At 45.7% G+C, this 12,976-nt stretch overlaps 1 protein-coding gene and 1 long non-coding RNA gene across 7 annotated transcripts in view; one reads left to right on the top strand and one right to left on the bottom strand.

The window, feature by feature from the left end:
- Positions 1-12,976, top strand: part of oxr1a (oxidation resistance 1a) — a 106,340-nt gene that overhangs the window by 63,785 nt on the left and 29,579 nt on the right. For 4 of the 6 annotated variants that reach the window (XM_035525883.1, XM_035525886.1, XM_027009529.2 and 1 more), the window contains one exon: positions 12,208-12,290. In XM_035525883.1, the coding sequence (XP_035381776.1) occupies positions 12,208-12,290 (83 nt within the window). Of the gene's footprint in view, positions 1-2,041; positions 2,312-11,855; positions 11,950-12,207; positions 12,291-12,976 lie in introns of those variants that run through there. The other 2 variants (XM_035525885.1, XM_035525887.1) reach the window with 2 other exon arrangements.
- LOC118241283 lies at positions 5,859-11,786 on the bottom strand. Its single transcript, XR_004775966.1, has 2 exons — positions 11,405-11,786; positions 5,859-6,721 (listed from the first exon to the last, which is right to left on the bottom strand). It is a non-coding gene; the product is annotated as an uncharacterized LOC118241283 (long non-coding RNA).

The following is a 12,976-nucleotide window of genomic DNA, read 5'->3' as shown; positions in this document are numbered from 1 at the left end:
TTTTTGTTCAGGTGTGCACACATAACAGCACATGGAGGCCCTCACGCAACCTTTAGTGGCTTGAAAAAAAGTTTTTTTCTCTCAGCTTCCCTCCGCAGATCCGGCTGGGTCACGAGCCAAATTGTGAGGTCACAGTGAAGACTGGGGAGCTTTTAAGCCCTGCCTTCGCCAGCCATATTTGGGCTCCAAGTCTGGCCTGCTGCACTTCCTGTTGCTTCAGGCTATATGGTTGCCGCTTCCTCATTACCAAGTTTCAGTCATGTGTTTTCTACAATTCTTTTCTAATATTTTATGTTGGCCTCAGACTCTCCGATAATCCACCGGCCGAGTGTTTCCATAATGATAATGCGCTCCGAGTGGTGAATCTCTGCAGTTGTTTTTTAATACCTGCCATGTTGGCAACACTCTCGCCGAAGGTTTCCGGGCCAAGTCACTAATTACTAAAAAAGTGCAGCAGCCTCAGTAAATAGCAGTAAATAGCTGTGAGTGTGTTTATTACTACATAGCATAGTAAATACATCTCTGCTTGTTTTTGCCTTGATTTATGTTGTTGCACTGTTAAAGAAAACTGGACTGACTCCTAGATATGGGCTTTAAACCGTGGTTCCAGAATCTAGCTGCCCGCAATATTCTAGCTCACCAGTAGAGGGGGAGACGCCTGTGTGCTATGAATTTTAGGATGGTTTAAATTCTGCAGGAAATGCATGGGATGTAATTAACATGATGATTTAAAAAAAAACAAAAAAAAAACACTGAACAGTCTTAGCAAGCAGCAGTTGCTCACATTTTATGAGAGGTATAGATAGTTATAGAATGGCCCTTTCACTGATTAGTCACCCTCCACGCGGTAAGTGGGTTGAAATATTATTGTGATTCTGAATGTGTTGAAATGATTTCATCCATTCCTTTTCTCCTCAGAGTCCATTTATGGTGTGTGTGTGTGTGTGTGTGTGAAGTGTTTTGGTTTCTGCTTTAGGGGGATATGATCTAATTGGTGCCATAAATACAATTACTTGTTTGTACTACTTGACTTTAATCCTTGATGAACGGCGAGAATGCTGACTGGTATATAGCTACTGGTGTCTCTGGGCCTGGAACTGTGGCTATCTTGGTTCCTAGTTCTGCCCAAGCAACCTTCTCAGGCCTGGAACAGCCTACCCAAATAATACTCCTGGGCCTGGGACAACCTGCCCTGGCCTGTAACAGATAGACAGAGAAAGACTAAGACATTCCTGACTTATTTTTTTAGCCACATTGAATTTCTCTTCTTCACCAAGTGCATATAAACAAAGCAACATGGAGCAGCTAGCCTGGGCCTGGAGGAAGCTGTCTGAGGCTGGAGACTCCTGGCAACGTGTGGCCACCATGATTCTACTTTCCATCAAGGTTACAAATTCCTGTTACACTACACTTATACTGTCATTTTTTTTGGGGGGGGGTTGTTTTTGTTTTCTTGCATTAGTGTAGAAATCATGCTGTATGCAGTCTATTCTATTTTTTTCCTCCTATCAATTTTCTCCAGTATCATCCCTTATGAATAACGCATGGGGCTCTGTTCCTCCCAGTACATAAACCCTCTGCTGCATTAAGACCTGCTCGAGGTTTCAACCTCCTGCGTGCCTACGGTGGACGCGCATCGAGCGCTCTGATCTGGTGAGGCCAACTCGAGTGCACTTTGGATTGCAGTAAGGTGCTGTTAGGCATACGGCATAGCAATGATTGCACTGACGACGGTGTTTCGTTCTCTGGTTCGTGATGAGAGGCAGAAAAAAAAGCTGATTAAAAGGAATCTTGCTACGTGCCGAATTTATTAAAGCAATAGCGATGTATAGTCATTGGCATGTTCGGGGAAAAAATTATCCAATGCATTATATTATATAATACTAATAAAAAAAAATAAACTTTTCGATTTGGTGTCCTCCTTGAGTAGGCAACGTGCGGTTGGTTGGATTCCTACGTAAAGGTACCGCGAAACACTGCGTGCTGTTTTGCAACGAAAGGGTTAGTTCAGCGCGCTGCTTTGACGCCAGAGGGGGACAGAAAGTTTTGCAGTTTGTTGTCTCTTTCGGTTCCTAGTTCTGTGTGCGCTGACATTTCGCCGCATAACGCCGCGATCTCGTCAACGGTTTTCGGTTAGCCTACCGGTTCCCAGTGTCGTGTGGAAGCGACGGGAAAATGGACTACATCTGGTCGTTGACGGGCAACAGTGCGCGAGCTTTCCGATACGCGATTTCTAATAGAATCTGGCCTGCAGCGGCGCGAGATTCCGAACTGTCATTCGAGTCCAGAAGTGCCGAGACACGCGATACAGGTTTGACACTGGCAAAATGTTGTTTATTAGTTTTCATACGTTTATGGCTTGAACTCGAATGGGGCAGGACTAAGGCATTCCAGACGTCTTTTGAAGCACTAAAGTTTTCTTTACCAAGCGTGGAAACGGACAAGGCGACGTGGCTGTACTCCAAAGTGCAAGTGCGAGGGACCAATTGGCGCGTTTGTATGGTATTATTGTAGTATAGTGGGATGTGGGGAAAGTTTGCGGGTAGTCAAAGTCCGTTGACCGACAGCATGGTGGCTGCGTCTGAGCAGTTTTGTGGGGCTGCATGTTGCCTGCTAAAGTACGGCACGAAGGGTTGTATCTATATAGTGTCGTTATACACTACAGTGGTACATTCATGCTACCATACGCACAGGCTGACGGGCCGAGCTTACCATTCTGGAATAACGTCTTAAGATTCCCGAGTGTTACTGTATACCTCCTCCGCCTATGCATTTGTCACTTGATAAGCCCAATGTTTGCATAACAAACGACCACAATGTTGCCACTGGCTTGCTGATTAAACATTTTCTTTGTGACAACGCGTGTTGTAAAAAGCGCTATACATAAATTGCCACTTCACTGTACATGTCCCCGTAACGCTACACGTCAGACCAATGGACATGCAGACTGGCCTAAAGCCATAACTAATTTGATACTTAGAAGCTAAAAGTGCCTCCCAGAAAGAGACACATGCACTTGTAGATGTCTTGGCATGCACTACTGACTGTGGTAACATAGGAATGTAAGTTTGAATGTAAGAATGTAAGTGCATGTGTGATACTTCTGGTCCAAAGTAAGTTGATAAATAAAAAGCCAACAGCAAAGTGGTCCTGTCCCCAAAAGAACAAAATGCAGTTAAACCTAAAAATGGAACTAGGAGCTAAATATCAATGACTGAGCACATGTCTAGTTAACATTCACCTTTGGTGACCAGCACCAGAGAGGATGAATCATGCCAAGGTGCCTTGGCAAATCATATGCAAATCAACTCCGGCACCACTTGCAAGTGCCAGACAGGTCGGTACGTTGTGTAGCGCGATAAGAGTTCAAAGGTTCTCACCAGCCTTCCCTGGCAGTGTGAGGCCTTCTTCTCTCATTCCCAGGAAGCCAGGTCTCTGCCCGCACAGGGCCCCATTCCTGCTAGAACCCACCTGATTCCTGCTTAAAGAGATCGGCCCCGGCCTGGAGACTCTCCAGTGAGAGCGGCCGCAACTGCAAACTCCCGCAGCCTCGACAAGAGCACAGACTCATCTGTTGACGACCGAGTACAATATTTATGTACTGCTGTAAAAAAAATCAATTTCAACAAAGCAGGATTTAAAAAAACAAAGCAAAGAATGAGCGGCAGCTCCCTCCTGCTGTGTAGTAATTGGCGATTTTGGAAAGCAGGTTAATTAGACCAAGGAAGAGACGTGTGGCTTTCACTTGCGAGGGAAATGCTTCCAGGAGTCTGGACCAGGAATGCAAGACCCTCACTCATTACAAATGGCTGTGAATGTTAAAAAGGCCTCTATTTTATCACAGACTCGAGCAGCAACCAAGGACACAAATACCATATTTATGGGAAGAAGGTTCTAACAGTGGTGTCACAGAATTGAAAGTAAATATTCTTGGTCTCGACTCGCCCAGAAGATTTAGGATTAATTGGTTTTACTGTTTTTTTTCTGGCATAAATTCCAGCAGTGTAAGGCTCAAAGTTATTTAAAAGTCACAGACAGGGCACAAATGTGCTTGTGCAAATGAGTAAAGCTGTTATCACCATGCTGTTGTGTGGTTAGTGTTGTGTAATGTTGACTGGTGGAATGTCTATGTAAATACTCACACTTTATTGTGCAACTACAGGAAGTGCGTTTTTTTTTAGCACTTAGGATCAGTGAATTTCTCACTTCTTTTGTGTAGAAAATGTAAACATTATCAGATCTTCCCTAGTGGTTGCATACATTGCACTCTATGCCTGCTGGGAAATGAGAATTTAACTGAGGTTCAGCCATTTATTTAAATGCACCTAGGGACATGGAGTGAAGTGAACTGGTTATCTCCTTTAGAGAGGCTGGAAGCAGAAGTGACTGAACAGTTGCCAGCACCTACAATTAGTAGGCATCAGTGAGGGTTGTAGACATGGATGCATGTTGTCCTCATCCCCCCCCGCCCCACACACACACACACACACACACCCTCATCCTCACAGATGAATGAGGTGCACGGGAGTCGTCTATCAGCCTGAATTACAAAAGTTTGGGACTTTAACCTATTCTATCACACACACACACACACACGCATGCAAGATTTTATGCAGATAGTGAAGCAGGTGAACTCAAGAAGGCCCAGCCACCGGCATGTCATTGTCCTCTTGTAGGTCTGGGTTTGTCTCGCTCCTGCAGACTCTCCTACGGATTCTCACAAGACTCTCCTACGGATTTTCACAAGACTCTCCTGTGCGTTAACAGTGTGACCAGACATGCTGGTGTTGCTGATAGCCAGTGGAGACAGTTGGTGTTATGGACAGCACCTTGCTCAAGTCTCACACAAACACCCCTTTTTTCACGTTTTGTCGTGTTACAGTGTGGAGTAAAATTGAACTTAACTGGGTTATTTACAATTTGAATATTTGACAACAGATTTACCTGATGCTTTTATCCAAAGAGACTTAGAATTATGACTGAGTACAACTTCAGGGTTAAGGGCCTTGCTCAGGGGCTCAACAGTGGCAACTTGGCAGCGGTGGGGCTTGAACCAGCAACCTTCTGATTCAAGTACCTTAACCACTGAGCTACCACTGCCCATGGTGATCTCAGGTTGATGAGAACTCTTTTGTTCCCACCATTTCTAGGGAAATTAGTTTCTGGGGAATAGTTGTCCTGTGCAGTTTTTCCATGTCAGACGCGGATCTCTGCAGGTCCTTCAGAGTCAACTACAAGCTTTTTGGTTGCTCCTCTGATTACAACCCTCCTTAATCACAAGACATATAATGGCCTGAGTCATAAATGTGCCATATTCCTTTCATTTAATAATGGTTTTAATAGTATGCCAAAGAATGTTCAAAGTTTTTTTTTTTTTATAACCACACCCTGATTAATACTCTTTAACATACATTTGTCTTGGACATATTTCAATAGCTCTATGACATTTGTGTAGGTGTGCTCTCAAACTCTGGTACATTTCAGGACAAGGTGTCAAGGTGTACTTCTATTATGATCATATGACAGCTTATGCAGGAATCAGACTACATGCATTATGAGTGTCAATAACAAGGAACGGGCCTCGTAGTGCAACAAAATCAAAGAACAGCAATAACAGAAAATCTTATATGTCAGAACATTGTGTTTTCTCACTTTTTTTGCGTTTTCTCTCCTACGACGTGTTCCTTGACCAATAGGATACCAGACTGCTGTCTGGCACAAGTATGTAAACACAGTGAAGTGAGAGAGATGCTGTTGATGATTTCAGTTATAGTGATTGTGGAACCACCTGATTTTAAAACATATTTTCCTCTTTATTAATTAGAGTATGCGATTCCCAAAACCCAGTCATTTTTTTCCCTCTGAGGACTTCTGTTTACATATAGCGAACATGGTAGTGACCATCATGAAAGACAAAAATATTATGCAGTCTGCTCCCAACATTAACTTCACACAGTTGTACTCTACCCAACTTATTAGGGGGCTTCTGATGGCAAGTGAATGCACCAGAACTAATTTAACTGTGTTCACAGCAATGCTCATGCTTAGTGAATACTTATGCTTATCAGTTTCTATGGGGTTTATTTTATTTTATTTATTTATTTATTTTTGGTTTTTTTATGTATGGATAAGTTAAATAATTATAATTATTTTGACTTCACACTTCAACAAGTTAATTTCAGTTGCAAGATGTACCACCAAGATATGAAAATGTTCAAGGGGGTGATTACTTATGCAAAGCAATGTCAGTAAAACCATAAACAGTCCCATTTTCTGCTCGCTGTTAGCCAGGTTAGCCTTTAAAAGCAAACCACAGTGAGTGAAACAGAAGCTCGTATGCTTGTAGAGCATGTTGGAGGTAGACTGGGTTTGGCCTGCTTCCACTTCAGGCCCCAGTCATGCAGCACAGCCGATGGTAGTGTTTTCTTCTCACTCGTCTTCTCACTTGTCTGGACTAAATAGCAAAGCGGTGGGTAGGTTGGACACCTTCTGACATGTGACCCCGTGCCCCTGCCCTGATATCCAGCAAACTCCAAACTGGAGTCCTGGAGGTTGTTTGCTGTGTTTGTTCGTGTGTGAGGGTTCGTGTCTGAACCCTCAGCCAGTGGCTTCTCCCGGAGCTGGGTTTGTTTCCCTTCCTTGACTTGTTCATTTCTTCCTTCCACGTGGCCAGATTGATTGGCTCTGTAGATGTTTTTCCCCCTAACGCTGTTAACAGCATCTGCGTGGGGGAGATGAATAATACAATGTGTCAGTGTGGGGGGCGGGGCCCTAACCGTGTGCACCCGTTCAATCATGCAGATATATTTAACCCTGTGCCTTGTGTGGTGTCCGATGTGTCACTGTCACGCATGCTGCTTTTAGCAAGGCATTGGAGGACATGTGCACATCGGCGCCCGCACTGTTGAAGAACTGGAGGAGGATGTGGAAGAGGCAGGACCAGGGGCCTCTGGCGGTTGATGTTCCCCATATGCACAAAGGCTGGTCTTTGACCTTTTGAGAAAACTGCTGCAATGCAAAGGGACAAGTATCAGGGTGCTTTCTTAAAATCAACTCAGCACTTTGGTAATTTCCTGTTGATTTGGGGGCTGTAAGCAGAGCAGCTGGTGTCCCACACCGCGGGGGGGGGGGGTTACAGGCATGTGTCGAGACCAAGCAGCCACTGGCCATAGCCTGATATTCTGGGTCTCTCTCCTGACGTTTTTCCCCTTTCAGACATTCATGGGCACAAAAGGTGAAACTCAGTCCAAGCTCACAGTCTCCTTAGTTTTTTCTTTTTTTCGTGACCGTTAAACGTATCTTGCTGCATTGCACAGTGATGATAGTTTCCAAGCAGCCTGGTTGTGCGTGATGGATGGACATACAGTAGCTGTCGTTATTCTCAGTTTCTAAACCAGGCAGAGCTTGTGCAAAAGCAGCAACCGCCAAGTGGATGGGAGGCTCGGGGTGTGATGAGTCACCCTGGTGCGCATGCTAATGAGAGGCCCAGGCGTGAGGTAACACTCACCGAGTCGCTGACACAATCAGGGCTTGATTAATTGCACTGGGGTGGGTGTTAATGAGGGAGAAAAGCAGGCCCTATCGACCCCAGGTGCTCCTCTACTGCTGCATTTGAACTGCTGTCCCAGCAGAAGTCACACACACACACACAACTGTAGCTACTGCATTCAGGTCCAGGCTTTATGAGTCCTGCGTTTTACATCCAGTCAAGGACTTGAGAGTCCACCCAGGGACTCTCTCCCACATTTACTGTGTCATCTCCCAGAATGAGCAATTAAACAAAGGTGGCTGAATTAAGGCTCTGACACAGTGAGCTATTCTGGCCGGCCAGGGCCAAGCTCTATGCGGTGAGGTTGCACTGCCTGGCCATGATTGACAGCTTTGGGGGTTTGAGCTTTTGGGGTTTCAACATTGGGAGTTCCAGCTTTGCTCGCCTTGCACTTTCTGTCAGGGGTCGCGTAAAGCATCTGCCACACTGTACTGTTTTACGTAGTTCATCGGGGAATGCCCGATGCAGATGAAGATCAAGACTAAGTCCTAGTCTTGCATGGGTAAACTGGAAAACACTGTTTTGGATACACTAGTTTATTCAATATGTTTTCCAGATGTTCCGTGTCAACAATAAAACACAAAAATGATGCATGACTCCTACGTTATGTTCGCCATGGGACAGTCACATTAAACTTTGCCACCAATATGTAGAGAATATGGCAAGAAAAGACAAACCACTTCTTTGTCTGGACAAACTTGAGCAACAAAACATGACATTAAAATACCAGCTGCAGTAAACAGCTTCATAATGAGTTCCACCTTTTTTTTTGTGTTTTCTAAAAGCTGTTTTCCCTTATCCACAACACAACACAAAAGCTTTATTCTCAGACTTATCAACTTAGAATAGCACATTGGATGCGATTCATTTTCAGTGGTTAAAAAAAACAGTTTTGGATGGACAAAATTTATGAAAACAATGTTTTCCAATTTACCTGTGTTAGTGTGGACTAGGCATAAGGAAGATTCAGATGAAGATTACACTACCTGCATTTTCTAAACGATGTTACTTATTTGTCTAGACTCTGAAAAAGATTTCCTGATGTTAACAAGTGTCAAACTTCCTTGCTAGTTGCATGAGACTGGAAATGTGTGGAAATGCTCATTAACCAAGCAGAAGCAACTTGGTTGGGCATGTTAGCACTGTGCAACACAATTACACAAACTGAAAACTTGCCAAAGTCCTAGCAGTGTGAAGATATTCTGGTCTATATTTGAGATTCTGACTGACAATAGATAAAGTGGGGTTAATGTCCATCAGGATACAGCTGTTGGGATTGCACGGAGGAGCACATCTAGAGCACCATTTGACTTTTGGCTTTGATGAGCTTGCCCAGTTAGACTCATTCTGATATTATTTTTAATCATTGAATACCCTTTTACTATACTCTCTTCATTCGGCATTCTTTCAGTGGTACTTAGGGTTGACATATCGTTGTGTGTATCAAAAAGACTTTGTTTCTCTTTTTGGGGCTTCTCAGCAGCATCAAACCTTTATATCCAAGGCCTGTCTGGAGTCGCTCATTGAAGCTGTTCTCAGCGCCGACGCTGGGGTACGCATGCGATGTCCTTTTCTGCACCCTAACACACCTGAGCTCAGCAGCTCAACCTAGGTGAGCCACGGTTGCTGGGGAAAAGCAGGGAAAACCCCAGAAATGTGTAGTCATCCCTACAGTCAGTGGAGCAAATATGTGCATTTTCCCTCAAGGCTACAAAAGACTGCTGAAATGGTGTGACAGTAGAAGTATTTGATTGGCCTTTATTTACTTGTTTCTGTTTGGCTATATTTTGCCGGTAGTGATGCAGGTCTTTAAATGCAATTCACAGATTTTAAAAGATATAAACTATATACTTGAAAGGTGATGGGGTTATTTAATGGTTATTTTATTATTCGTTTTTTTTACTCTGTGTCTAAATAAAGCAACAAGCAGTGGTCGTAGTCTTTGCGGCCCACTTTGACGTCGTTTCTTAAGATGGACCGCCTCCCTCCTCGTTCTCTGCGCGCGTGCGCTCGCCACCTGCTCATTATGTTGGAGCGCTTGCTTCCGCCACCACTCTGAACAGCGAATAAGTGGGCGCACTAAAAATAACGTCCGTTGGGCTATTGCATCTGGCAGGGAAACAAGTTGCCAAAGCGAAATTGCCTGGTTGTTTCTCAATCAGAGAAGCCTTTGTTTGCCTCACACAGGGACACTCCGCTTCTTCCCTGACCCATACAGATAACAATCTTTACTCACTGCAAGTTTGCCTAAGGAAATCCAATACATTTTTTTTTTCCGACAGAGAACAACCATTACCAGGAACCTCCCAACAGCTCTTCCCATGATGATAATTATTTATCTCTTATTTATTTCAAAATATCTTTTAATTTATAGGGTTTAGGGAAGCTTCTTTACCCTTTAGGTACTTCCAAACAGTTCATTCTTTTTTCTGTAACGTATTGGGGGGGGGGGGGGGAATTCAGCTTTTTGGCATCTCAACGAAATGATCAAAAATTAATGGGAGAAAAAACGGTTAAGTTCATGGACCGGAAAAAGACAAATACATTTCATGACATTCATTAAATAACACTTAACTAGCTATATAACTAACATAGCCTGCTATGCATAAAGCTGATATCCTACCGTGACGGTCGACGATAAGCACCGAACATCAGGAGCCAGGGATACGCTTCATTCTCCGAGAAGAAACCGCTTGTCTGTTTTGACATGGCTCGCGCAACACCACGCTAACATTAGCTTAGCAAGACGCTGGAGCCTCAAACGACTTGCAAACCATAACAGCGATGTTAAAACCAGGAATATCTGTGTTTATTTTTCATGATATTTGTTTATTTAAATCCGTACAAACAGACTGGGTTGCCCCAGCTAAACCCCAAAATAAACGCGAGCTTCCGACCTTTCCCGCGCTGCTTTAAGAGTCGCGGCCTTCGGACCGAGGCGCAGACAACGAGCCTTTCAAGCAAGAGGGGGCGGTTACCTGCGAGGTACAGGAGCCGTGCTTGTGTGTGTGAGAGAGACAGACTGCGCTGTTTAGCTCCGTGAATGTGGCGCAGACACGTCTGAGTCGCTTTCATGTCTGCCCAGTAGGCCAAGGCAAATGTTTATCTGTTTATGCTAATTATGTCGCGCCACGCAGTGACTCCGGGCCACGCTCCCGTTAGTGATCTATTCGGGGATTAGGAAGAAGATCTGGTTTCCAGCGCGCTGACCTTCGACCCATACACCACCCCGCTGTGGCAGGCATGGTCTCTGGTGTCTGTTAAAGGGCAAGTGGGGGATGGGGGTGATTGGCGGCTGCCAGAATGTTCGGGTACGGCAGTGCGACCAACTCATTGGCCCGAGCCTGTCTCCCTGTGCCACTAAAACATATTAAATTCATTGTTTTCCCCATGAGGCTGTTTCCACCCCAACATATGAAGAGGTTTATTTCTCTCTCTCTCACACACACACATATTTTGATGAAAGTAAGGATGTTTTTCCAAATAACTTTCTTGCTGTTCTCTCTCTCTCTCTCTCTCTCTCTCTCTCTCTCTCTCTCTCTCTCGCTCTCTCTCTCATCTACAGCCTCTTATATGCCTGTTTGTAATCTTTGGGATTCCCAAAGTATAAATGCATAGGTAACCTTTCTTCAACTAGAATTTAATGCCACATAAAACTGACTAAACCCGCAGGGTCTTCCATATACTGACTTCAGACTACAGACAAATCATGTTTAATGAACGAATTGCTTTTACTTAAAGCTGAGATTACAGAATTAATGTGTCACTAATTGATGTTTAATATAAGAAATCTGCAGCTGTGTGTGGGTTATTAGTAGTTGCCCAGAATGTTCGTGTCTGCTCATCTTTGCTTACGGAGCTGTGATCTGAGAAGAGCAGGTGTCCTGGTTTTGCTTTGTGCCGTCTCCTGGATGGGATGGATCCAGAGTCCCCAGAAATAGCTGGGCCAGTGTATGACTCACGCCTCCCCAGCGGAGCCTTTCTTTTGTTCCCCAAAGTCAAGTGAGAAACCTGTTAGCCCGCGGCCTGCTTCTGCCCCGTGCTGGCAAACCGAGCACGTCAAGTACCTCCTAACACCGTTCAATCAGTCTATGCACACACACACAACCCTTGCAGACATACACACATGCACAAAGCACGTATACGCGCACGCGCACACACACACACACACACACACACACACACACCTCCACCTAGCAGCTACAGATAACCTCCCCAGTAAGCCCAGTGCTGTGAAGGATTACTCGCGCATGCGTGTGAACGTGTGCGTATGCACGCGCACGCACGCACGTACACACACACACACACACACACACACACACTTTCAGCTCTGGCCACCCTTCCTGGAGGTCGGGGTGGTCCAAGTCCGCAAGACAGAAGCAGCAGGAGGCATAAGCAAGGTGAAGACGCCTGCTGTTGTCATTGTGGAGAGGGAGGGAGGGAGGGAGGGAGGGAGCGGGAGGTGGAGTGAGAGAGAGAGAGAGAGAGAGAGAGAGAGAGAGAGGATCGCCTCGCCTCGCAGCGCTCTGTGGCTGGCAGGAACCATTCCCCTGCCGCTGACGAATGAGCTGTCTCGCCACGAGGCAGGGAGAGCGGCAGCTTGTGACAAGCTGAGAGGAGAATGAACGTAATGCGCACCTTGCCTCGCCTGCTTACAGATACCGGCCAGAAGAAGACCCCCGACAAGAAGGATGGCCGACGCATGTCCTTCCAGCGCCCCAAAGGGACCATCGAGTATTCCGTAAGTGAAGGTTTCCTTCCTTCCTCCTGCTATTTCTCTGGATGTGAGTCTGTTTTTGTCTGGCTTTTGGCATCGTTGCGGACTCGTGTACTTTTCCTGTAGACGTTGCTGCCACTGAGACGTGTGTGTGTGTGTGTGCGTGTGCGCAAGCGGGACCATTCCTGTGCCTTGTTTATGTGCGGCTGCGGTGTGAAGTGCACCTCCGTCAGCACACGCAAACGCAGCATCTCCTTCCCGGGCTGCGTCCCACACAGCCGCGGGGAGGCAGCCGTTCCCTGCTGTCCCGCGTCGGTCGACCAGCTCAGGGGGGCTTCAGGTCAACGTCGGCCAAGTACAGACAGAGAGAGAGAGAGCACCGTTTGTCAAAGCATATGTGGGTGTGTGTTTGTTTACATAGCCGCTGTCCCGTTTGTGGCGCTGTGTGCGGGAGAACGCGATCGCGTCTGCTGCTTCTCGGCATGCGTGCCGTCAGCGCTCACAAACGACCTCCCATCTGCGTTTTGCCTTTCTATCGATTTGGTGTCTGTGTGACGCGAGGGAGTGAATGACAGAAAGAAAGAGAGAGAGAGAGAACAATGGATACTAATGGAGAGAGAGGGAGCCAGAGGAAGAGAGAGAGAGAGAGAGAGACATAGAAAGGGAGAGACAGACAGACGAGAGCGTGTGCTTTTGAGATGAAAACGAAG

This window comes from Electrophorus electricus, chromosome 5, assembly GCF_013358815.1.
Source record: "Electrophorus electricus isolate fEleEle1 chromosome 5, fEleEle1.pri, whole genome shotgun sequence".
In the NCBI taxonomy this organism is placed as follows: domain Eukaryota; kingdom Metazoa; phylum Chordata; class Actinopteri; order Gymnotiformes; family Gymnotidae; genus Electrophorus; species Electrophorus electricus.
This window is presented reverse-complemented; position numbering and strand designations above follow the sequence as displayed.